This window comes from Lepidochelys olivacea, assembly GCF_965140295.1.
Source record: "Lepidochelys olivacea isolate rLepOli2 genome assembly, chromosome: 14".
Taxonomy (NCBI): Eukaryota; Metazoa; Chordata; order Testudines; family Cheloniidae; genus Lepidochelys; species Lepidochelys olivacea.
The window spans coordinates 8,387,671-8,415,140 of record NC_140424.1 but is presented as its reverse complement, the minus strand read 5'-3'; the positions used below and the strand labels follow the sequence as shown (position 1 = coordinate 8,415,140).

The window sequence follows — 27,470 nt, the reverse complement described above, 5'->3', positions numbered from 1 at the left end:
CATGTATTACAAAAATCTTTAACCTAATCAGTTTCATGCTCTAGTTCTCACACACACAACTGGGATTATCAGTATTGGCAATATTACAAGGGAATGTCTAAATTCAAGGAAAATCTTTAACTGAAATTTAGGTCTTCCCCCTTTTTCAAAAAAATCTTTATATTTTGCGCCTAATACACCTGACAATGTACCTTTAAAGAATTAAAAGATTTCCAATTAAGCAGTTTAGATAATAAAGAGACTCAATTTCATTTTCTTTTAAAGTGTTCACATTTATTTAAGATTCCAAATACTCAGAGTTTAGAATTATTCGCACACCAATCAGATCACTACTTTCTGGGTACTGTACAGTGCATTTAGGTATAATCTTTAAAGCTGTGGTTCCAAAAACTCTCACATGTAAATCTTATTCCACATATGTTTCAACTACAGCCTCCAACCAACTGTTCCCCCAGAAGACTAGTGGCATATAGGGTCTGCTCTAAAGCCCACTAAAACCACAGGAATTATCAGTGACTTCCATGGACTCTGGATTAGGCCCAAAAATGGGTTTAAGGAGGAAAATGACAAGAGGATGCTGCTCACTGAAAACACACTGAGTAGCTCCCATTTGACTCCAGCCTTGTAACAATAAGGTGGTAACAAGATGATGCAGGACCACTGAAGTACTTGAACATCAGCACACAAACAATGCAGAGATGAACTCTGTCTTTGCTCTGTAAAAAACATTTAAGAGAAAAAAGTGTTTACACCACTAGTTCACTTCTATATTTTGAGCAGTGAGGCAAGTACTTATTTTACTCTTAAATGTTTGACTATTCTCTTATGACTGAAGTGGAAGTTCAAACATCTTTAGCACTTTATTTGCTAGCCTCCATTTGCTGAGGGAAAAAGGAAGTGCGCTGGAAAAGTCAGGCATATGCATCTCCAGTGCAAGTTTATTGCAAAAAGAGATGTTCGGAAAAAAATCAAAATAATTCAAATAGGAAAAATATATATTTTTAGATAGCCTTTTTCCTCTGAGTAAATACAACCTAGGAACAATTACCCTTCACGAACCTCATTTTCTTCTTTATTCTCCTGCAAAGACTGTGACTAACTAATCCTCTCAGCTGAAAAGGAAGTGTCAGTTCTCCTTAAAGTTCTCCAATGATCCCCATTTTAAAGTTTTTAGAGTTGCTTGTTTACCTCTCAGCAGCCTCTGACAGAGTATGGCTACACTAAAAACAGGAAATATGATTGCAGAATGGGTAGTCATACCCAAACTAGCTTTTACCCAGCTAGATCAAAGCTAGTTTAAGTAACAATAGCAGTGTAGCTGCAGCAGACCAGGTTAGCTGCTCCAGTATGTACCTAGGGGCCTGGGCAGGGTTATACTCAGGAGAATAGCCCCTGCCACCATGGCTACACTGTTATTGTTACTCAAGCTAGCATTGATCTAGCTAGATTAAAGCCAGATCAGGTATGCCTACAGATGCTGCAATCACACCTCCTGATTGCCGTGAAGACATACCCTAGTCGTCTTCAGTTCTGAGCTACTGCTCTCCTCTAGTGCTTTCTAACTGCCAAGCGGCATCCCCTTTTCCTGCCCCCTAGGAGAGTGCTATACTATCACTATTTCCTCTTGTAATACAATCTTTTTCATGCTTTGCGCTGAACATGATTGTCCTTAATAATCAGCACAGTTTAACCAGTTTTTAACATTCTGGAAAGTCATATTATAGATTACTTTAAGAATCAGAAGATCTAGTACATCAAGAGAGTGGGACATACTAAAGTAGAGAACCCCCATCTCTAAACATAAATACGTGTTTGAAACTTATCTATTTCAATAATGGTCTCTACAATAGTATATCAAATCTATGAACCTTAAACAATATGTAGATGTGTGTCACCTTGTGGATATGTACACCTAAAAACTGGATTATACTAATAAGAAGGGGGGTTAAAAAGAAAGCGTGGTGTATCAGATTTAAGAATGTATAGAAGTCTACTGAAGTATTTAAATCAGCTCAATTTTAAAAAGTTATGCTAATACAGCATACATGGAATAAAAGGTTAAATTCAGTTTAACTGGAAAAAAGTTACTTTGGACACAAATTTAACATTTGCCAGATTCCTCCACCTCAAACCCTTCCTCCAAGAGAAAGATAATGTCTGGGAAGTGCAGAGAAAACAGATGGGCAAGCTCCCAAGTCCAGTTAACAACGAAAAGGCATGTCCATTCTTTCAGCAGTCAACCTTGCTTAACTGAAATACAAAACTTCACTATTATGGAAAAAAATTCCCCTTTTTGTCATAGACCAAGTCCCTAATCTGGAGTTGATCACAGGGGCTCACATGTCCCAGTATGCAGTATTCTGATAATCTCAACAAAGCAGGATCTCTGATCATGGGGTATGTATTTTGCAGAACTACAGGAGTGCAAGAGGAAAGACAAGTTAAAAATCACTATTTTGCTGAAACTCTTCCAGTTTCTCTGAGTCTGTAGTAAAATGAAGATTCTATGATTTATGATTTCATGCTGTCATAGAAATTATGGTGTCAGATTTGGAGAAGGAAATGTGCTATTTAATAGCCACTGTCTATTGGATTTTTTGTAAGTAGTGAATGGATTTAATATTTTTCCTAGGATGAAAGCTGCTCCCCAAATCTTTAAATGCACGAGTGGGAATTCAGATGAATAATCTGCTACTAATGGAAAATGCCCACTTCCAAAGAGCTGAGGAGCAGCGTGTCTCATAGCCTGACAAATCAGGCTACGTAATTCAACAGAAACCAACAGAGGGCAGCCCTCATCTGATTGAGGTCTCACATACAGAATAAAGTTGACAACAAGATCAGGCTGATCAACTTCAGCAATACATAATAGGCTGCAGTTAGCCCCAAGAATCTTACAGAAGATTAACTGCTACAACTGTGGCTTTTATGATCTGGTGAAGTAATTAAAATGACAGGAAAAACCCTCACCTCACAATTATAGGACATGCTAATATTCTCTGTTAACAAGTTGAAGTTATACCCTTGGTGGATTTAATCTCAAGAACTAGTCAATACTTTAAGTATCAATGAATGATTATGTACTAATGCTAGCAGGAAGAGATGACAGTACATTCTGAAGGACTACAAATGCATGGTTTGGCCTGATGTCTTGCAAGTGACAGAATCATATTGATGGCCCCTCCTCCCAGAGAGTCTAACATTTTGATATATTTCAATGTAATTAATTTTGTAAAATTTTGTTAACTGTAACTTACTATGGACTATTTTCTCCAGGATTGAATGCTTAATGGGAGATGGTATGAAGAGATAATAAAGCTCACTATGTTAAGCATTTTATTTCTCTCTTCATAAATTTCCACTTCTTTTCCCTTTTCACAGCTACTGTGTTAGACAAGATTTTCAGTAGTAGCCAGGATTCCACTATCTATTTTCTATTAGAAAATAAAGATCTGTTTACAACTCCAAATTTAACTTTTCGGGGAGGAGGAGAAAAAAAGATCAGGTACCCTGAGCTACCATAAAGCATCTTAGATTATGATTATTAATCACATTTATGACAGTAGTACCTAAAGACCAACCAAGAATGGGTCCCCAAAGTGCTAGGCACTGTAGAAACAAAACAATAGACAGCTTGAACTCATAGGTCTATGCATTCACTTCCTCTTTATAGCCTGAAGACTTATTTCATTTGTACATGCTCTCCATCACTGCAGTCCTGGCTGTGAACAATAGAGAGTGATCCAAGAGGATTTCTACTAGTCAGGCACAGGCAGACCATCAACAGTCACCAATATTCAACCATCAAATCTCCATCAGCAGGGGGAAACAGTATTCTGAAGTTGCTCCTAAATCCTGGTTTCTATGCAGCCTGCTGCTACGAAGGCACTGGATAGATCCAGTTTAAGTGATGTTAACAAGAAGTTCAATATTTTTAGAAAGGATATTGTAATGTTATTTTTCATATTTTTTAAAGTCGTCTCTTATTGTCTGCAATAACTCTGTGGATGCTCAAGACCAAAACATATTCCTTTACTGAGATTCCATTTCCCTTATCCCACATTCATGCCTACTACACGCTGGTTTGTTTTTGCACATGAGCATTGGGCTGAAAGTATTGAAGTTCTGTCATACATAGAGTATTTAAACATTCGTTTTGGCAAAACTACATGGATGAAATACATGGATTTTGGAACCTACATAGAAAAGTACACAGGAACTTTGGTCTTATATTACAAAAAATATATATATATATATATATATATACACACACACACACACACACACACACACACACCTTTAAGATGAAAACAGTACTTATAGGAAAAAGGTTTTAAACAAATACTTAACATCCTAATGTTCTTCAGAATAGACTAAAGGACCGGATTTACTTACATAATAAGTCTTCTGTTCAGGAACCAATATTTCCGTCTGTTTCTGTCGTATCCAATGGGTTCATGTCGAATATATGGTTTATTTTTTTGGATTTCAGCAACACAGTCAGTTACACCAGGCACCTTATGTGCTACACAGACCTCACACTGCCATTCGTCCTCTGGTACCTCTTCAAGAGGTGGTTTCACACACTCTAAATGGTACACAGCTGAGCAAGTTTCACAGCAAAGCAAATCCCCCAGTTTGTGACAAACCCTACAGTGATCATCATACTGGATAACACCTTCGGACATTAGCTCCTCACGTGCAATGTTTGTTGTAAGAAACTGATCTACTAAGAACTGTAGAACTTTGATTTTATTCTCTACTGGTCCATAAGGATAGTCCTCTGCCTCTTGATAAGGAAGAACATGATGGTATTCCTTGTCACTCTCACAATATACCCGCAGAACCTCTGGCCACGTCATTCCATCTATGAAATACAAAGTGGAATTAACGCTATCTTTGAGGTCAGCAGGTCCAAAGGTAGTATTTGAAGTGTCTTCTTCTCGTAAAACTGCTTTTAAAAGCACTATATGCATCTCTGCCATAAGTGTGCATTGCTCTTGACTTACCAGAGCAGCACAGAAGTCCTCAAAACGAAAAGGAGACAGGCGTAAAACAGTGCCAAAGTTCCGTAGTACCTCATAGATGGCAATAACATTCATTATATGCTCATTAGGCACCATTAAGTCCTCAGAGGATTTAGGAAACTCAAGGAGTGGTATGTCTTTTTCTTCCAATATTGGAGAACGTGGACGATGCACTCTTTGTCTTCTTCTACCTGTAAATAAAAGTAACAGTAAGAGTTTTGCTAATCACAAAACAGTATACTTGAGTGTGCCTCCTATGAACAGACTTCACGTGTAAAATTTTCCTTCAGAGCTACTGGAAATTAAATCTTCATGTTTTATCAGCAGCTGCACTCAGCTAAATGTAGTATTTCTCCAATTACTCCCAGTATTTTCACCCTACCCTTATATTTAAGAGTACTAAATAAAATTACTTCACAAGTCTAGATCACAAGTCTCACTTCACACTCATGTTTAAACTTCAAATTTTTAATACTCATGAAATTGTTTTTAACTTTAATCTAAATCTGACATCTAATTCTTAAAATAAAATGTAAAATCCAGACTGAGTATTCATATTGGCAAAGTAAGCAGAATCAGAAACCTAAATAAATTGAAAACAAGTAGACAAATGCCCTCAGCACCCAAAACACTGATAGTTTCTCATTTTAATTCAGTATGGCTAGCTGTTTTGCCAAAGCTTTCAGTAAAATTTCCTATCTCTGAAAGCTTTTAATTCTTAATTGATTTTTATACTTAATACGATTCTTCAAATTGACATTTTATTCAAATGAAACTGGAGTACTAGCAACAAACCACATTGCTATTTGCCTACTCAGCAATGGTGTACAAACACTTTGTGGCAAGTGGGTGTCTTCAACTATCAGTTTCTACAGAAACTAAGTTTTTTCTTTAAAAAAATTAAGTTTCCAGCCCACATGGTTGTGAAGGAAAGCTTCCAAATACGTACTGATGTCCCGTCTTCCTAAATTTGGAAACAGATACAATGCTCTGCTATTTTGCCTGTCTATAATCAACTGAAGAGTAAAATTAACAGGAGTTTGATCAGCATCTCTATTGCTAATGAAAATTTATGCCAGTGGTGAAACTGATCAGTATGTCAATTTCACTGCAGCTGCTTGGGGAAGACAGAAGTACCAGAGCCAAACACTGTAGGTTACTTACTGGGGAGGACATAAAGAGAGAATAGGCAAGGAGCAGATTAGCAAAGACCCACCCCTAACTTTCAGGAAACTCTGGAGCGGAGAGCTTTCTTTTGTTTTTTGCAATCAGGAGACAATTGGGGTTTTCAAATTTACTGAAAATGGAGTCCCAGTCAGGGTTGAGTTAGAGCACCCTCTCCTTTTACAACAGGTGGGAACTGCGGATAAATTGGCTTTCTAACCAGAGTACTCCCTCTGGCCATTGCTGGTGGTTCTTTTCCCCCTGCCCCTCTCTCTCTCTCACACACACACCCACCCACCCCTAAAATAAAAAGATCTATACTTGATCTTCACTTCTGGCTTGTCAGTATCTGGTAAATGTTTAAAACCATGCTTTCAATAAAACAGAAAAGGACCTCTCCTTAGAAAGTTTCCAGCCTCAGAAAAATTAATCTTATGCCTTTTCTAATTATCAGAAGCCAGTGCTGATCCTAAGAACACCAAAGTAATATTTCAGTTTCCTTAGATTTAGAGGGAAGGTCACTCTTCAGGGAAGCATCCTAGAAAAGGGGGAGGGAGGGGCAGGACAGGGGAAATCCCAGCTCACCTAACCAATCAGAAAAGCTATTCAACACACACAGGAAAACCAGGCATAATCAGCACAGCTTTCTAGAACGGGAGCAATGTCACAAGATTTTTCTTTAAAAAAAATATCATAAAGAAGGATAAGGAATGTTTATTCTTTACATGGTGCTACAGCAGTTTTTTTAAAAACCTACAAATATGTTCAATGTTTACTGGGTTAATTTAAAAGGATTCAACTACAGGTAATTGTTTTGGAGATATTAGATTGAGTATTCAGATGAACTCACCAAAGCTGTTAGAGCTTTTAAACTCAGTAAAGGGTTAGGCATCCAGACAAGTGAATATTAACTTAAAAATCAAAAAAGACTGAAAAGAAAACCTAATTTTAAAAAACGTGTCTCTTTCATTCAACACAGCAATCTTGTAATCTTGCTGTATTTTAGCCAATAACTCAGCAACTGTCAATATGTAAAAGGAACAGTTTGAGCTGAACTCTGTTGCCAGAGTTTCTTTACAGGGAAAATCTAAACAAAAATAAATGAGAAAGTGAAATTATCCACAAGGATAATTCCAATTACAGGTAATAAATTAGATGCATTTTCCAATGATCCAATTAAAACAGACAGTGCCATATAAAACTTTATATAAAGTTTTGTATTTATAATATTAAACCTCATGGGCTAAAATCAGAGTTTATACAGAAGTTCAAATTGACCCCAACATTTGAAAGTCAAGATGGATTCTTTCCTTCTTGTGTATTGCCACCAGTGAGAGGTCAGGCAGGCCAAATTATGTCCTCAGTGACGACCATTGTTCAACCCCACTGTCTTCAAATGGTTTTCACTGGTGTAAGTTATCGACCCTGTAATTGAAAGAACTAATCACTAACAAAAGCAGATATCAATCAGCCATAGGGTTTGACAGAGAGATGACTGAATGAATACATAAAAGGACAGATCTGTTGAGTTAGAGGGTGCCATTTTTGCAGGGTTTTTTCAGAGTAGAATACATTTTAAAGCAGCACCCAAACTTTAAGGTGGTATTAAAGAGAAAAACTCACAATTAACAAAAATACAAAACAAAAAGAAACATCTATTTTTAATGAGCGTTATGTTCCATAAAAGATGATTTGACAGATAGTTCCATTACAGGAATAGTAAATCAAGGGTTGAGCCAGTACAGAAAGAGGATAACAGACTCAAAATAATTACTATATTAGGTAAATTGCTCCCAACCTTAAAGTAGTTATCTAATTTCAAGTTTAATACATTTACTTGATAATGTGAATGAAAATCTTGTGCAACATTTGAACTACACACTCTGAAAGGATAATACAGTATAGAAGATGAACTGCCAGATGTTTCCATTATAGAAGAAATAAATCAAGATTGAGAAGTGTATAAAAATAAATTTCCAAGTTTAGTTAAGCTACAGTTACTCTGCGGAAAATGGAAGGAGGGCATATAATCATTCTTTCAGTAAACAGCTGCACAAGTCAGTGGAAAATGTTTAAACATGGCAGACACAGCAGAACATCGGGATTTCACAGCTACAGATACAAAATGCTGTTGGCAGCAAGAATATGTAGAATAATTCATTCCTTCTATTGTTGGGATTCAAAATTCTTTTAGGCTCAAACTTGAAAGTCAGTTTGAAGAAGACACTCAGCAACGACAAAAGAACATGCATTTCCTTGGAATTTATCTTAGACTCCTGAAACTTACTTCTGATTCCCGTGGAACAATCTGGAGAATAACCCAGTAGCTGTGGTCCTATTCAAAATTTTTTTCACTGAAACGTTCAACCAAATGCAAGGGAATCTATTAACAAATGTAATTTTTGCTGCCCAAGTTTTGAATTAAAAGAGCTCCTCTATGTACTATAAAGGTGGCCACAGAAGAAGAGTAAGAAGCCCAAAGAGAGAGAAAGATAGGTCTGGATCATCTTCAATGTTGACTTAAAATCATCAGGCTTTCAAAATATGAACTCTGTACTCAGAGTTCAGAAGTGAACTAGAAGAGGATATGACTGGCTAGGAGACTGGAGAAAACTGAAGGCTTCACCCTGACCCCTCAGATACTTAGATTGAGCTACATTTCTCTGATTCAGTTGTGTATTCCCAGCCTAAGAGGCAAAATTGATATATATCATAAATAAAGACAATCAAGTGGAGCATTCCTAGCCTTTCCTGTCATGGTGAAAAAAAATTATTTTTTTTTAAGTACTTTGAGGAGAAACTGCTGGTCTCAAATGCAAAGAAAAAAAGCTTATAACTGGTCAAAATATGGAGAAGCCTTACAATGTATTTACCAAAATGAAGCACTTCAGTTCAGCATATGAAATAATGCACCAGTTACAGTTATATTCTTCCCATCATGCTCCAACTTCTACTGAAAATCTATTTATATAGTGGTACACACACTGTGGTCTCCGATGACCCTCAGAAGAAGTAAAATACCAGTTACATTACTTCTCACACCTGCTTCAATTATTAAACTGAGCTCTTAACTTCAGGACATAGGTTGCAATTAGCATTCAAGTATCTTCTGACACCTCTTTGCCTCTAGTTTGCCTTGGTATAAAGCAGAAAGGGGTAAATTGCAATAAATCTAAGGGGTGGCAAATGAGCAATGATAGGTCACATTATGCAATATTAAATTCACATGCAGTATGCACCTAATCAATTTCCTGTGTTACAATTTTATAAATTGCCTGTTTACAGCCTAGCATACCTGGTTCTCCTTTACACTACTTCAAATTCCACTTCAACTAATACCATTGTAAAACACACATTATTTGACAGCCTCTCCTTAAGACCTCAGAGCCATCTCTCTCAGCTTAGGCACACTTTGTTTTGACAGGTTTCAGAGTAACAGCTGTGTTAGTCTGTATTCGCAAAAAGAAAAGGAGTACTTGTGGCACCTTAGAGACTAACCAATTTATTTGAGCATGAGCTTTCGTGAGCTACAGCTCACTTCATCGGATGCATACCATGGAAACTGCAGCAGACTTTATATACACACAGAGAATATGAAACAATACCTCCTCCCACCCCACTGTCCTGCTGCTAATAGCTTATCTAAAGTGATCATCAAGTTGGGCCATTTCCAGCACAAATCCAGGTTCTCTCACCCTCCACCCCCCCACACACAAATTCACCCTCCTGCTGGTAATAGCCCATCCAAAGTGACAACTCTCTACACAATGTGCGTGATGATCAAGGTGGGCCATTTCCTGCACAAATCCAGGTTCTCTCACCCCCTCACCCCCCTCCAAAAAACTCACACACAAACTCACTCTCCTGCTAGTAATAGCTCATCCAAAGTGACCACTCTCCCTACAATGTGCATGGTAATCAAGGTGGGCCATGTCCAGCACAAATCCAGGCTCTCTCACACCCCCCCCCCTTTTTTTTCCAGGGACACACACACACAAACTCACTCTCCTGCTGGCAATAGCTCATCCAAACTGACCACTCTCCAAGTTTAAATCCAAGCTAAACCAGAACGTCTGGGGGGGGTGGGGGTAGGAAAAAACAAGGGGAAATAGGCTACCTTGCATAATGACTTAGCCACTCCCAGTCTCTATTTAAGCCTAAATTAATAGTATCCAATTTGCAAATGAATTCCAATTCAGCAGTTTCTCGCTGGAGTCTGGATTTGAAGTTTTTTTGTTTTAAGATAGCGACCTTCATGTCTGTGATTGCGTGACCAGAGAGATTGAAGTGTCCTCCGACTGGTTTATGAATGTTATAATTCTTGACATCTGATTTGTGTCCATTTATTCTTTTATGTAGAGACTGTCCAGTTTGACCAATGTAAATGGCAGAGGGGCACTGCTGGCACATGATGATGCTACCAGCACTCCCAGCTACCTTCGAGACACCACTGACTTCCTGAGGAAACTTCAATCCATCGGTGATCTTCCTGATAACCCCATCCTGGCCACTATGGATGTAGAAGCCCTCTACACCAACATTCCACACAAAGATGGACTACAAGCCATCAAGAACACTATCCCCGATAATGTCACGGCTAACCTGGTGGCTGAACTTTGTCCTTACCCATAACTATTTCACATTTGGGGACAATGTATACCTTCAGATCAGCGGCACTGCTATGGGTACCTGCATGGCCCCACAGTATGCCAACATTTTTATGGCTGATTTAGAACAACGCTTCCTCAGCTCTCGTCCCCTAAAGCCCCTACTCTACTTGCGCTATAGTGATGACATCTTCATCATCTGGACCCATGGAAAAGAAGCCCTTGAGGAATTCCACCATGATTTCAACAACTTCCATCCCACCATCAACCTCAGCCTGGTCCAGTCCACACAAGAGATCCACTTCCTGGACACTACAGTGCTAACAAACAATGGTCACATAAACACCACCCTATACCGGAAACCTACTAACCGCTATTCCTACCTACATGCCTCCAGCTTTCACCCTGACCACACCACACGATCCATCATAGAGTGCTGGTAGCATAGGGCCTGAGGAGGGAGTCTACATAGCCAGACAATCCTGCTGTCAGGGTGCCAATGCCTGAGATGATGGGGCGCCCAGGATTTCCAGGTTTATGGATCTTGGGTAGCAGATAGAATATCCCAGGTCGGGGTTCCAGGGGTGTGTCTGTGCGGATTTGATCTTGTGCTTTTTCAGGAAGTTTCTTGAGCAAATGCTGTAGTTGCTTTTGGTAACTCTCAGTGGGATCATAGGGTAATGGCTTGTAGAAACTCGTGTTGGAGAGCTGCCGAGCAGCCTCTTGTTCATATTCCGACCTATTCATGATGACAACAGCACCTCCTTTGTCAGCCTTTTTGATTATGATGTCAGAGTTGTTTCTGAGGCTGTGGATGGCATTGCGTTCCGCATGGCTGAGGTTATGGGGCAAGTGATGCTGCTTTTCCACAATTTCAGCCCATGCACGTCGGCGGAAGCACGAAAGCTCATGCTCAAATAAATTGGTTAGTCTCTAAGGTGCCACAAGTACTCCTTTTCACTTTGTTTTGAGTAATTCAGCAATGTATACAGAGTGGCTTCCAGAACCAGGCAAGAAAAGCATACAAAAGTTGCAGAACATTTTAGGAAAGAACAATACCCAGCCATTTCTTATATGACTGGCTTAGCTGCATGGTATTTAGGCCAATCTTGGGCTTTTATACTATTTGTTAATATGGTTGGTGTTATATCCTCCCTCACAAAGCCTGAAGATTATGAGACAGACACAGAAGACAAGATGCACTGGAATATTCAGAAGATAATGTTACATGTGTGTAAACGTATTATTGTTAGTACATGTAGCACAGAACTGTAACAACAATAAGTCAGGAAAAAGAACGACAACTTTACAGAAAAGAAATCAAATAATCTAGTCTCTAATGAAGAATCTGTACTTTCTGGGTAAACTGTTCCTAAATTCTGCACCACTGTGGCAGCTTCATTTAAACTAAAATTAATTTATGATTACACATGAAATCAAACCAGGAGTACCACAGCCCATTTTGATATTAAATTCAATTTTACACCATCCCATATTTACAATATTCTATATATGTTTTTGTACTGACAATACATAATTACACTGCAGAATTTGTTACTGGTGAAGCTGAGAAGTTGGGCATTTGAAGAGGATGAACCTGGGACTTTTGGCACCTTCCGTGGCAAGAGAGAGTTTTGGACCATGGCACAACCACATTATATTTGTGTGTATGATTCTGATAAGCATCATCTATAGGTTTTGGAATTATTCCATTGAGATGGATAGTGCAGTTACCAACTCTCAGAGCTATTACATTCAAATTCTTTTTCAAAGAAAAAGGCTTTTAAAGATAAAAAATAAAAGCTTGGATTCTGAAGTACAATTCTGCAACAATGGTTGGATTCAACTTCCCAAAATCCGAATTCAGTTTATTTCTTCTTTTAGAATCTCAGGGAAGTCCCAATTTTTCAAAAGTAATTTCAGATATTTTACTTTAAGAATATGGATATTTTGATTTGTGACTTCAACTGGATACATCATTAATCACATGGATTTCTCAGTCTAAGAGATGAACAATAATTAGGGCTGCCGATTAATCGCATTTAACTCATGCGATTAACTCAAAAAATTAATCTTGATTAATCAGTTTTAATTGCACTGTTAAACAATAGTATACCAATGGCAATTTATTAAATATTTTGGATGTTTTTCTACTTTTTTAAAGATATTGATTTCAATTACAACAGTATACAAAGTTGACAGTGCTCACTTTATATTATTTTTATTACAAATATTTGCACTGCAAAAGTGGCAAACAAAATAGTATTTTTCAATTCACCTCATACAAGTACCATCTCTATCGTGCAATCTTTATCGTGTAAGTGCAATTTACAAATGTAGATTTTTTTTGTTACATAACTGCACTCAAAAACAAAACGATGTAAAACTTTAGAGCCTACAAGTCCACTCAGTCCTACTTCTTGTTCAGCCAATTGCTAAGACAAACAAGTTTGTTTACATTTACGGGAGATAATGCTGGCCGCTTCTTATTTATAATGGCACCTGAAAGTGAGAACAGGTGTTTGCATGGCACTTTTATAGCCGGCATGCAATGTATTTACACGCCAGTTATGCTAAACTTTCGTATGCCCCTTCATGCTTCAGCCACCATTCCAGAGGACATGCTTCCATGCTGATGATGCTCATTAAAAAAAAAAAAAATGTATTAATTAAATTTGTGACTGAACTCCTTGGAGGAGAATTGTATATCTCTTACTCTGTTTTACCTTCGTTCTGCCATATATTTCATGTTATAGCAGTCTCGGATGATGACGACCAAGCATATGTTGTTCATTTTAAGAACACTTTCACCGCAGATTTGATAAAACACAAAGAAGGTACCAATGTGAGATTTCTAAAGATAGCTATATCACTCAACCCAAGGTTAAGAATCTGAAGTGCCTTCCAAAATCTGAGAGGGATGAGGTACAGACCATGCTTTCAGAAGTCTTAAAGGAGCAACACTCTGATGCAGAAACTATAGAAACCGAACCACCAAAAAAGAAAGACAACCTTTCTCCTGGTGGCATCTGACTCAGATGATGAAAGTGAACTTGCGTCGATCCACACTGCTTTGATAGTTATCGAGCAGAACCCATTATCAACATGGATGCATGCCCTCTGAAACAGTGGTTGAAGCATGAAGGGACATACGAATCTTTAGTGCATCCGGCACATAAATATCTTGCAACGCCGGCTACAACAATGCCATGTGAACGCCTGTTCTTGCTTTCAGGTGATATCGTAAACAAGAAGTGGGCAGCATTATCTCCTGCAATGTAAAGCAACTTGTTTATCTGTGTGATTGGCTGAACAAGAAGTAGGACTGAGTGGACTTGTAGGCTCTAAATTTTACATTGTTTTATTTTTGAATGCAGTTCTTTTTTTGTACATAATTCTACATTTGTAAGTTCAACTTTCATGATAAACAGACTGCACTACAGTACTTGTATTAGATGAACTGAAAAATACTATTTCTTTTGTTTTTTACAGTGCAAATATTTGTAATAAAAATAAATATAAAGTGAGCACTGTATACTTTGTACTGTGTTGTAACTGAAATCAGTATATTTGAAAATGTAGAAAATATCCAAAACTATTTAAATAAATGGTATTCTATTATTGTTTAATCAGGCGATTAATCGCAATTAATTTTTTTTAATTGCTGGACAGCTCTAACAATAATATGACTACAGAGGGAGCATTTACATTATAACCCATTATTTTCAAGTATACACATCTCCCCAAAAGCTTCCCTTTGGGCTGAGATTTAAGATTGCCTTGCAAAACTGTTTGGCTTTTTTCTGAAGATGTCTTCCATGGTTAAGTTTTCAGACACTGAGATTTGACAATTTACTTTTTTAAAAAAAGTCTAACTTGTCATGTCTACACTGGGGGTTAGGTCAAAACTACAGCACTCTGGGCACAACATTTTGTACAGTCATGAGCCATGTAGCTAGGTCGATCTATTTTTTAAATGCAGACAGGCCTTAGCCTTTGTCTATTTAAGAAAGTTACACCAACACTAAACGTAAGATTTTAAACCAATTTAGTTAAACTAGTACAAACCTGTGTGGACACTTATTTTGGTTTAAAACTAGGCTTCGCTTGGTTTAACTTTATTAATGCTAAACTAAAATAAACCACACAAACTGAATTAAAAAAGTGTCCACACAGAGGTGTGTATCAGTTTAAACTGTTCAAAAGCCAATATAAATTAAACTGGTGTAGCTTTCTCATGCAGACATGACTTTAGACATCTCTTTCTTCAGCTTTATTAAAAGATTTAAAAAAATCAGATCACATGTACACACTAACAGCTGTGTTCATAACAATTACACACTGAAATACATGCATGGGGCATGGTTATTTTGATGTCACCAATCCATATGCATCAGAGTCAGATTTACTCCACTTCTATGTACCACTTCAAGTTCGCTATTTCCCTTACAGTCAGTTTATAGCTGTTTTCTCTCACATAGCAACAGAAAGGAATATTTTAAAAAAGAAAGAAAACGTGATTGTAAAAACCACAACAAATTGTCAGAAGGACTCAGAAGCAGGTGTAATACCTGAAACTACTTTTCATTTTTTATTTTAGTTGGCTAGATTTCAAGTTGATGGGGTCTAAATTTAAACCTAACACTTAAAGAGTCATACTATTCATACTTTTGGTTCCCACAAAGAAGCAGGACTTTATTTCATGAGTAATGCATCCTTTCACAATTCATGCATACCCTTTCACCTAGTCCCTGAATCAAAATCCCACCAGCAAGGCCATTCTGGGTGAGCCCAATCAAAGCAGGAGCAGAACTCCACTCCTGCTCAACTCATGTTCCATGGCTTTCTAGTGATCTAGGGTATGCATGAGACCCTACCGCTCAGCAGCAGTTTCCAGATGAGAAAGCCTGATTTAGCAGCCCCTTCCCATTTTCTACTCTCTGACTGAGGAGACTGTTTATTCTTTAGTTTTAAATACAACCATGTAATTGATGTGGCACCAATTATTCAAGTATTAATAATGAAAGAGCATTCATATAAATCTAATATGCCCAGATCAGAAAGCTTTGACTTGAAGCATCAAGATAATTGGTGTGTTGACAAACACACACTTATAACTGCTCGACACAGAAGCTGTATAAGAATTCTGCAGCCACGTACTATAAATTTCTTAAATTCTTTTAACAAAATGACAAGAGATGGCTGCATGGTATGGTCACTATGCCAACAGATTTTCTAAATTTAAGCTATACACAGCCACAAGTTCTAATGAACTTTTGGAGGCCCCTAGAAAATAAATCCTCAATCCAAGAATGACATTTTGTAATATAGAGGCTCGATCCTCACAACCCTCAATATGAGTAATGTATGAGAGGAATCTGGGATTGTCACTGGAGAGGCAGACTTACGGTTTATTGGTGCAGCACAGAAAAAAAATGTTGTTAACTTAGTGCAACCCCTTATTGTGTATACAATTCTACTGGTAGGAAGGAATTTTTACCAGTATAATATGTTTCACCAATCCCCACCATGACATCCAGTTCAGATCTAGGAATAAAGGGGCACTCTCTACCACTTAATCCTTGTTATTTTTGCTGAGATCATCATCAAAGCTGTCCATTAGTACCAACTTTGATGGATAAACATCTACATCACAAAATTCACCAAACAGGAATGGAACAGAGATCAAACTCATTTTACAGTGAACAATTAGCAAGCAGCCAACAATTTTGGTCACTGCTTCCTTGGGCTGGATTCAACCCATAAACCTAGATATTAGATAACATGTAACTCAATACTAACAAATGCATGGATTTGGGACTTCAGAAATCTTCATTCCAACAACAGGAAAATTGAATATTTATTTAAAGAGGGCATTCAAAGGTTTTTCAAGCCCACAACTGACTTTACAAGGTCCTTTAGAATTTTCCCTCCCCGACTGCTTTTCCCACGAACATCCACAACACACCTTTCGAGATTCATGGATCCCACACATGCCTATCACAACATGTGGTGTATCTCATCCACTGCACTAAATGCCCCAACAACAACTATGTCAGTGACACCAGACACTCACTATGCTCTCAAACCAACACCCTCCAAAAAATGAGAAAAGACAAAAAACAACTATCACCTGTGGGTGAACACTTCACAAAGCGATCACTCTATATCTGACCTATCAGTCCTCATCCTCAAAGGAAACCTGCACAATACTTTCAAAAGATGAGCCTAGGAGCTTAAATTCATTACTCTGATAGACACTAAAAATCGTGGACTGAAAAAAGGACAGTGGATTTATGGCTTATTACAACGATCTGTAACCCACTAACCCTCTCTTTTTGTCCTATGACTACAGAAGTGTTAATGGGCCACTCTACCCTAGATGGTCCCTTGCAAAATATGCTGACTACTTAGGCTGCTAAACAAAGTTTGGCACACCTTGCATTTTGCTGTGATGCTGGGAGTGCCTTTTCCAGACCTGAAGAGTAGCTTGAATGCTTGTCTCTCTCACCAATAGAAGTTGGTCCAAGAAAAGATACTACCACACCCACTTGTCCCTCTAATATCCTGGGACCAACACAGCTACAATTACATTGCATATATCTGTGTCACTGTGCCCATTCTTATCCCTATTTCTTTTATTTTATAACCCACAATAAGCACCCATTAGGTCTGTGAGCACTTTTCCAGTTAATTATTGTGTATTTTAATTGTAAAACAAATACAATAAAGACTAAATGATTCAATTATTCACCTGTTAATCAAAAACCAAGCTGTATCTTATATCCCATATACTGTCACTTCTAAATGTATTAGAAGAGATGGCCTTTGCAGCAGATCCTGAAAGTTAACAAAGGTGGGCTCTGGTGGGCAGGAAAGAAACAAATTCCAGTGGGAGGGACCTTCATGGAGAAGGCCTTCTCAGAAGCCCCCTCTTGTTTAAACGGAGTGTATTCCAGCTAACCACAAATGCAGTAGCGTCACACAAGGAGAAGCAATCTCTCAGCTAACCAGGTCCAAAACCAATTTGAAAGTTATAAAGAACCAACAAATTGAATTCCAATCAGAAGTCAAGGGAAGGTTTAAACTCTACTTCCACCAAAGACAGTTACTGCCATGCCTTAAATTGACCAAACATGATCTCGAGACCAATAGGAGCTGCTTCCAGCATCTGCTAGACCAGAAAGCTCTCAACTAATTTTAGTTTCTCTCCTCCAAAATCTTCCCCTTAACTTTCCTTGCCAATAGGAACAGCCAGGCCAGGTAAAATGTAAGTAATGAATTATAATCCTCTTTCAATTACCTGCCAAGACCTCAGTTCAGGGTTTTGTGTTATATCACCACCTTTTACAGAGGCCAGGAGACACATAAAAGAGCACATGGAACAAAAGGATGTTCCCTGTCCTATTAGGAAAAGGACCTCGTCAGGTTGTACAATAAAAAAAACAACCCAAGCCCATAATTCAGTATTCAGATCTTAGCAGGTGAAGAGTTTTGCAGCTCCAAGAAGAGGAGAGATTACTTGTTTGTATTTGGTGACAGTTCCCACAGAATCTTTCAAACTATGTAATGCATACATAACCCAGTCAGACTAGTTACGTACTAAAATAAAACCAGGATTTTCTTCCAGATTTAGGGCCTGTACAGAGCATCTTCAACATGAAGGTTTATTCCCAATTAATAATGTGCTGCTCTGGAGGCATGAGGATTCCCTAGAAACAGGTGCTCTCCTCAGCTCCTACCTAGTAGGCATTCTCACTTTTCAATACATTGCCACGCTTAGTCAAAGAGAACCTTTTTTTAAAGATTTGTTTTTAACAGATATGAAAAGAGGCAGTTTTAAAGATCAGTTGATTGCTACACTATATATTATTTTGAGTTATCCAAGCTTCAGATAAAAGTGCTGTGCCACAGAACTTTTCATAGTTTGAAGAGATGATATAACTAGAGCTAGGCACAAACTAGATTTTCTATATCTAGGAAAATTCGCAATTTTGAGGGTTTTTTCAATCCAAAATGGAAAGAAAATTAAAAAACCATATTTCCTGTAAAATAATTTTTTAAAAATTGTTTGGGGTCATTCTTTTTATTTCACATTTTTATATTATATAATAAAAAAACAAAGAAGTCATTCTGAAAGGGAAAATCATTCTATTCCAAAGAGGTCGAAATGGAACGTTTCAACCTCACCAAAATACTTTTTCAATTTTTCTTTCAAAATGAAATTTCATACACCGAGACATGTTTCCAAAAAATGTTTCAGTTTCAACAAATAAGCATTTTCCGACAGAAAAACATTCAGTCAAAAAATTTCTGACCAGCTCTACTCACAACTATGGGACCAGTTTGGATGTTGCTATGCAAAAGGTGCACCTTTTTTCAGTTTCCTTATATTGCTTGAAAAAGAAATCAAGATTAGCCACAGAAATTGTACCAGCTTCCTATAAAACACCACACACCAAATTGTTTGTAGAACCGTGGCACAGACAGCAGGGATGAGACAGCAGAATATGGTCCTTTGACTGGAGCTTGAGCATCATTTTCTGGGCTCAATTTATGATTTATAGAATATTGCACTCCCCTGTGAGCCACTGAACCTGACCCAAACATACACCCCTCCCTTCCCCACCACTTACACTGCTGTGAAATGGAATTTGAAGTTATTGTGGCTTTTTTTTTTTTTTTGAGCATCAAGGATATCAGCACACTTCTAAAAACAGTGGGTGTTAGTTGCTTCTGAAACAAGCAGATACACGCTGGTTTTACATAAGTTTAGTTTCTTAAAAACCTGACCATCTGCATGAAAACTATATGGATCCCTCTAAATACTAGTCAACTACAAAGATGATGTCATTTCCTAAACTACTTCCCGCATCCTTTTAAATGTTCTGGTGAATAGTATGAGATATACTGTATCAATACTTAAGTACAGTGTGGCCATTTGAGAGGTACTCATAGTCACCTATCATCTAAGCAAAATTTCAACCCAGGGATCCAAAATTGAAAATGTACAGGATTAATGCAATTTAGCTACTTTTTCAGCAATTTAGGATGACTGACAGCTTTACTTTATTATTAGTGGAGCTACAATTATGTTCACCATATGTAGACTTAATTTAGGAATTAGAATAATGTATATTTAAATTTCTCCATGGAAAAAAACAAGAAAATCCACCAAAAAGTATATTCATCAATTATAATAATTATTTGTTTGTATATTAATACCATGTGACACTGAGGTCATAGGTCAAATTTGAAACCTTACTGCAGAACTAGAAGAAAGTTACAAGGTAGCTGGTATGGCACAATATTCAACTGCTAATAAGCCAAGAAGGAGTCCAGATCCAACTATTCACACAAAGAATGCTCCTTTTTAAAATGTATGCAAATAGACCATAATTGTTTAGGATTTTATTTTAAATGGATTTTTAAGGAATTCTTGAGCTGGCATGCAAATTCTCCCCTTTCTGGTAAAAGCTGCATGCAAATTCTCCCCTTTCTGGTAAAAGCTGCAAGTCAACGCAACACAATTAGGCACAAACCTATTCACTTGTTCTTTTGCACAAACTTCTCACTAGTATTGTCAAATCATCACTTGTGTTCCTTCATAATAAGCATGATATCTTGGTGACATCTCCTCTACATAATTAAACCACCAGTTAGAGACTGCCTCAAGAGAAGCCATGCCAGGTTTTATTTAAAGCCCAGTGCATGCTGGGTAAAGACCTCAGGAGTTTAGTCAGTGCTGTGTGAATATTCCGACAGTGCAGACACGATCAGTAAAGTTTTGTTTACATACCTCAATACCAAACCTTAGTGCCTTCATTTAAGTAACTCCCCATTTAAATAACTCTCCTTCATTTAAATAACCTGGGACATAAAAGAATATTATGCAATAAAAATTACAAACAGTTAAAAAGTTTGAGAGATGTGCAACACTTATAATTCTCCAATAGAATAATTCTGCTACAAAAGTAAGAGCACTCTGGTAAAGTGACTCGTTTCAGAAGGAAATAATGATGGCTTATAGCTGCATTAACTTTCACATTGACAGAATCCAAGTCAAGAAATTTAATGAAGTGTTTATACGTAGTCCTCTGGCTCTTCACAAATCCAGTGCTTTCGAATAATTTGTCAGCCACACTGACATTTCATTCTCTGACTTAGCCAAAACCCTGATTTTAAGACATGCTGCAAGAACCAACTGCTTTCCCAGGGTTTTGTGGGACAAGGAGAAAATAATTGAGACGGAGGGTAAGATAAGACTGACTGTTCGGGAATCATAGAATATCAGGGTTGGAAGGGACCTCAGGAGGTCATCTAGTCCAACCCCCTGCTCAAAACAGGACTCATCCCCAATTTGATCATCCCAGCCAGGGCTTTGTCAAGCCTGACCTTAAAAACTTCTAAGGAAGGAGATTCCACCACCTCCCTAGGTAACGCATTCCAGTGTTTCACCACCCTCCTAGTGAAAAAGTTTTTCCTAATATCCAACCTAAATCTCCCCCACTGCAACTTGAGACCATTACTCCTTGTTCTGTCATCTGCTACCACTGACAACATCCTCTTTGGAAACCCCTTTCAGGTAGTTGAAAGCAGCGATCAAATCCCCCCTCATTCTTCTCTTCCATAGACTAAACATCCCCAGCCTCTCCTCATAACTCATGCATTCCAGTCCCCTAATCATTTTTGTTGCCCTCCGCTGGACTCCTTCCAATTTTTCCACATCCTTCTTGTAGTGGGGGGCCCAAAACTGGACACAGTACTCCAGATGAGGCCTCACCAATGTCGAATAGAGGGGAACGATCACGTCCCTCGATCTGCTGGCAATGCCCCTACTTATACATCCCAAAATGCCATTGGCCTTCTTGGCAACAAGGGCACACTGTTGACTCATATCCAGCTTCTCGTCCACTGTAACCCCCAGGTCCTTTTCTGCAGAACTGCTGCCTAGCCATTCGGCGTGCTTAAACATGTGGTTTTAAATTAAGCAATGTACCTGAAGTATTGGATATGCATAATTACATCATAACAAGCTTAAAGTAAAAGGTTACAGTGGACAGGTGGTGGCAACAATGTTTTGAAATACAGAACACAAAGGATAACTATTTCAAAATTTGCTTGCCAAAATAATGGAAGTCAAAGGCATAACAGAGTAGGGATACCTGGTTCAGGGGTGTGTCAAACTACAGTAAATTAGCTGAACTAATCAAAGTCCCACGACTGATGCTTGCTCCCCCAGCAAAAGAAAATCATCGCATCCCTTGGAAGCAACAAGTAGCCATAATGGTTGTGCTTACAACTGAATCTGACTGCAGTAATTGTCAAGCTTTATATCAATGCCATAATGATATTCCTAAGACTTTTTTTTATTTCCTAAACTTAAAATTCAAGTAACATCAAAAGTAGTAGATACTCCAATATGCACATTCAAGAGATATCACTAACTTTCCAGTAGAGCAAAAAAATTGAAGCCCTTTTTTCTCCACACAATGCACAGACAACCTGTGGAACTCCTTGCCCGAGGATGTTGTGAAGGCCAAGACTATAACAGGGTATAAAAATGAACTAGATACATTCATGGAGGACAGGTCCATTAATGGCTATTACCCAGGATGGGCGGGGATGGAGTCCCTAGCCTCTCTTTGTTAGAAGCTGGGAAATGGGCAACAGGGGATGGATCACTTGATATAACCTGCTCTGTTCATCCCCCCTGGGGCACCTGGCATTGGCCACTGTCAGAAGACAGGATACTGAGCTAGATGGACCTTTGGTCTGACCCAGTATAGTCGTTCTTATGTTCTAGGGACATTCACCATGATGTTATCTTTCAATATAAGAATACAATTCTTAAAAGTTTAAAAATCTCTCTCATTCAGGTAAACTGAATGTGATTTCTGCTTGAAGTGTCCACATAAGGCTGGTGAGAAGTGTTTGACTGACACTTGTACTTAAATTGTCTGCACAGCACAGGCAGCAGCATCATAATTTCCTCTCACACATCTCTGCAAAAATGCTGCAACTGTGAATAGGACCACATCTCCAATGAAAGGGGAGTTCAGGTTCCATTCCCAAATCACTTCTAGGATCTGATGAGATTAAGATGTCAGTTACTGCTACCTGTAAGTGGCAGTCTTTGTGATAGATGTATTTGTTCAGCAGGAACTGGACACAGACTTACAGCTGGTCAAACTAAAAGTTGGTATTTTATTATTCATCAACTGCAATAAGCAACATTAGTCATCACTTGCTTCTTTTCTGAAGATAAGAATTTGAGAAGCAACTTAAGGCTCAAAATTATTTAAGTAACTTAAAAAGTAAGCCTTTCAGCATACCGCTAAAATACCAGCCATGCTACAATATAACTGGCAACTCAGCAACAAGTATGGGGTCTATATATGTGATACCTCAAAAGACAACATTAAATGTACACATTTTTAAATTTGAGATTTAAACTCAAATAAGCACATACATTTATAATTCTACCAGTTCTTATAAAGTGTACTATTATTTTAGTAGTAGGCACTTAAATACCACATACGTGTGTATGCATACAGTGACAATACACACACGTGCCCAAAGCTCTCTCTTTAATTTAGGTACTTTTTCTCAAGACTTGAGTATTTCTATATTGTATTCTGTAAAATGGATCTTACATCTGGATTTTTGGCATCAAAATATTTCTCAGCATAAGCCTATGAAGTCAGCAAACAAATTCTTCCCTTGACCAAACAGGAGAAGGTGGGTAACTACGAAAAGCTCCCACATAACTAAATAGAAACGTAACAGTTAAGAAAATGCAGAATAGTAACTTTCAGTGCTTGGGTCTAACTTAGTACAAGAGTTCATCTTTAAACAAGAACTATTTGAAAGTCATCAAACTGATCAAAGTACTATCCTTACAGGTGAACTAAAATCCATTTTCCAAAAGATGATCTCTCTTTGGCAGTTACATTTAAATTGCCTTGCAATTTCTTTTTAAAAACTACCGCATTTAGAATCCTTAGGACATGAAAGAGGTGCCCTTTTAAAAATAATTCTACTCCTTTAGAAGTTTTGAAAGCCACATAATGGCATCCCCATTGCATGTGTCCATTAAGTAGGCAAATAATTAAAACAAGTGACATGTTCTAGCAACCTGAACTTCTTTTTCTCCTTCTCAGAAGTTGTCTATAAGTTGTACAAGACCACAGAGCTATTTTATTAAGTACAATAAATTCACACAAGCTATCTGTTTTTCTCCCCATACCTAAAAACTTAGGTAAACACTCTTGCAATCTATGGCCCAATTCAACAAGTTAATTTAAATTTATGCCTGGGCTTAAATGCCTCCCTGAATCAGGACCTAAAAAAAAAAGGTCAAGCCTAAACTCTACTGGAATGAAAGTAACCCCTAAATTTTAAAAAAGTGGTGCAAATCTAGACAAACCATAATTTTTGAGTTAAGCTTCAAAAACTCCTATAATAAAGCAAATTATGGGAAAAAAGGAGAGTAGAGTTTAAAAACTTGAAAGAAGCCCAGATTTGTTACTGATGTAGAATGAATACATTTTATAATTAAAATAGATAAACTGTAAATCCAAATAATCAAAATGAGCCTCAAACCCCTAATTAATAAACCAAGTTTTAAAGTTTGCCACATTTTAAAATAAATGCAGTGTTTAAAGGCAAGCGTTCTGAAGACTTAAACCTACTTCACCTTTGATTTCCATTTTTACCACTTTCAGTTCAATGTTTGGATGTGGGTTTTTTTAAAACATTCCAGTAACTAAAACTGGGTTTAAACCAGTGCAATGAAACCCTGTGAATTTTCCCCCAAACTGCAACAATGCAATCTCCATTTTGAACAATGCACCTCCTTTTCCTTCTAGTAAAGCTAGTTGTGTTCTGTGGCCACTAGACACTGTATGCATGTCTGCAAGGCACACAGAGTTTAATTTCTGGAGGACACCTCATGTTGCATGCACTTCCTTTCCTTATGTCTACAAGAAGAACTTGATGTTACAGGCATCCCTGTCTATATGTATTTGCAAGGACCCTTTTTGTATGAATGCATATTTTTTCCTTTATAAAAGTACCACTGGATGCTCTATACAATTCCTTCGCCACTGTTTGTGAACACTTTCTGGTGTAGTATGCGTCTATGTAATTGCAAGTCCTCTCTCTCTCTGTCTGATAGCATCCCTATAGTGCACATATTATTTCTCCTTCCATGTGAGAGTTTATGAGCACCTTCTCATTCTCAACGCATCTGTGTGGTTACCAGCACCACTTGATTTGCATGCCTCTCTCCCCCCGTGTCTACTTGCAGGCATCCCTTACTATTGCTTGCCTTCCCCCTCCCCTGTGAATGTGTGTTTGCAAACCTAGAGGGAGCATGTGGGGTGCCCTCTCCTTCTTTTACAGTACATCCCACTGACTGTATACCTGGGGTGCTGCTGTAGGTGCTGTGGCTCCTGAAGCTGCTCTCAGTGCAATAGCTGGCATCATCTTCATCCTCCATCTCCTCGGGGTAATCGGAGTCGTCGTCGTCCTCCTCCATGATCTCCTCTTCCTCCTGCTCCTCGGAGTCCTGGTTATCCTCGGGGTCCCCCTCCTCTTCCTCTTCGGACACCACGCTCTCCTCCTCCTCTTCACTCTCATGATCATCGTACACCACTTTGCTGATGCTCCTCCTGGACGAGGCAGCCCTGCCTTGGCTGCTGCAGCTGCCTCCTGCGCCTCCTCCCCCTGCTCCTGCTCCTCCAGCCCCAGCCCTGCCCCTGCCCCTACTGCTGCTGCCTCCCCCACCAGGGGTGCTGCTGCTGCCGCCGCTGCCGCCCTTCCTCTTGCTGCCCGCTCTGGGGGAGGCGGTGGAGGAGGAAGAGGCCTGGACAGCCCCGACCCCCCTCGGCCTGGGCCCCACCGCCTCCACCTGGGCCGAGGCCGCCCACCTGCCCCGACTGCTGCCCCGCTGCCGGGACCTCAGCCCCCCAATGGGGCCCGGTGGGGCGGGCGGAGCCGGGGAGCTCGCCTGAGCGGTGGCCGCCGCAGGCTGCTGCTGCTTGGGCGGCCTGCCTCGCCGGCCCCGCATCTCTGGGCGCTGGCCGAGGGGGGAAGGGAGGGGCGGGGAAGGCTGGGGAGGGCGCTCGGAGTCCGGACAGGCAGCTGCGGGGAAGCTCCCCCCCCTGCGAGGGTTCCGGGCCGGGGAGGGGGGCCGCCGAACTGCGAGGGCCGGGGGATCAATCCGAATTGCCGGCGTCCCGCTCCGGATCGCTACCGGCCGCCATCTTGTTTCTTCGTCTCTGCCTCGGCTCGCTCCGCTCTGACTGGGGGAAGCGGCGGCAGCAGCAGGCCCTGAGCGCCTCACGTGACCTGCCAGACCGCCGAGCTCCGCCAGGTGGCGCTGCGGCGCCGGCCGCTCTTCGGCTGGAGAGCCATGTTAGAGCCCCAGCGGCGGGCAGCGCTCCCAGCCCCCGAGCCCCGCTGCGGGGCTCTCACGCCCCCCTGCGCCGCATCCCTCAGCGCAGAGTAGGGCGCGAGGCTCCCCTCGACCCCCGACAGATTCCCTGGGCCCCTGCGGCCACCCCAGGGCTCTCCTCACACCACAGCTACAGAGAGCACAGGGGCTGCCCCCGCCCAGGGCTCTCTGCTCCCTGTGGCTAACACCTGCCAGAGGGCTCTCTGCTCCCTGTGGCTTTTCTAGCCTCTGCACCTGCCGCAGGGCTCGCCTCACCCTCCTCACAGCTTCAGCTCTTCACACAGTCCAACCCCAGGGCTCCCTCCACTCTATACCTGTGTCCAAAACACGGCATCCCTCCACCCCTTGCCAGCTTCAATCCCCTCTGTCTGCTATTTCCCCCCTGCTCCAGAGTCTAGGCACAGGGCTCTTCCCCCTCTCTAGTGCTGCACAGGCCAGCCATAGCACTCCCACCCAAACCACACACCCTCAGTAGGGATTCTCCCAGCTTCACCAGGCAGAGGGCAGGGCTGTCCTCAGTGTTATCCTCCTATAGCAGCTGGCAGCTCTACTGCACCCCACTTGCCTCCAACACAGCCCAGTACCAGGCAGGTAACCGGGCTTGCTCTATTCTATCTTCAGTCTTCATCCCTGTTGTGTGCGTAGCTAAGAACCCTCCTAGACCCCCACAATGTCTAACCACAGCCAACACCAAGCAAGCAACAGTGCCAGACCACTAGTGACCAGACAGCAAGTGCGAAAAATCAGGACGGGGGTGAGGGTAATAGGTGCCTATATAAGACAAAGCCCCAAATATCGGGACATAAATCTTCAAGAAAACTGGCCTGTATAGAAAGCTGCATGCAGGGACTTTCATTTCAGACCTGAAATGCCCATAGTAATCCTAGGAGACCCAGCCTATCCTTTAGTCCTGTGGCTCATGCAGCCATACATTGGAAACCTTGACAGCAGCAAGGCGTGCTTCAACAACAGGCTCAGTAGGTGCAGAAGGACAGTAGAATGTGTGCTTGGCAGATTAAAGGGTTGCTGATGCTGCCTTTTTGTCAGGTTAGACATCAATGAGGAAAATCTTCCCATGGTCATAGCAGCCTGCTGTGCTCCGCATAAAATTTGTGAAGCCAAAGGAGAAAAGTTTGGAGCATTGAGGTGGATTGTCTGGAGGATGATTTTGAGCAGCCAGATGCCAGGGTTATTAGAGGGGCTCAATGGGAG

The 27,470-nt window shown here is 39.9% G+C and overlaps 1 protein-coding gene across 8 annotated transcripts in view; it reads right to left on the bottom strand.

Annotated features, from left to right (window-relative positions):
* Positions 1 to 26,057, bottom strand: part of BPTF (bromodomain PHD finger transcription factor) — a 91,996-nt gene extending 65,939 nt beyond the window's left edge. For 5 of the 8 annotated variants that reach the window (XM_084647488.1, XM_084647490.1, XM_084647486.1 and 2 more), the window contains exons 1-2: positions 25,226 to 26,056; positions 4,396 to 5,218 (exon numbers count right to left, since the gene is read on the bottom strand). In XM_084647488.1, the coding sequence (XP_084503614.1) occupies positions 4,396 to 5,218; positions 25,226 to 25,871 (1,469 nt within the window). In that variant the 5' untranslated portion in view covers positions 25,872 to 26,056. Of the gene's footprint in view, positions 1 to 4,395; positions 5,219 to 25,225 lie in introns of all 8 variants that reach the window. The other 3 variants (XM_084647487.1, XM_084647492.1, XM_084647493.1) reach the window with 1 other exon arrangement.
* Between the last annotated feature and the right edge of the window lie 1,413 nt (positions 26,058 to 27,470).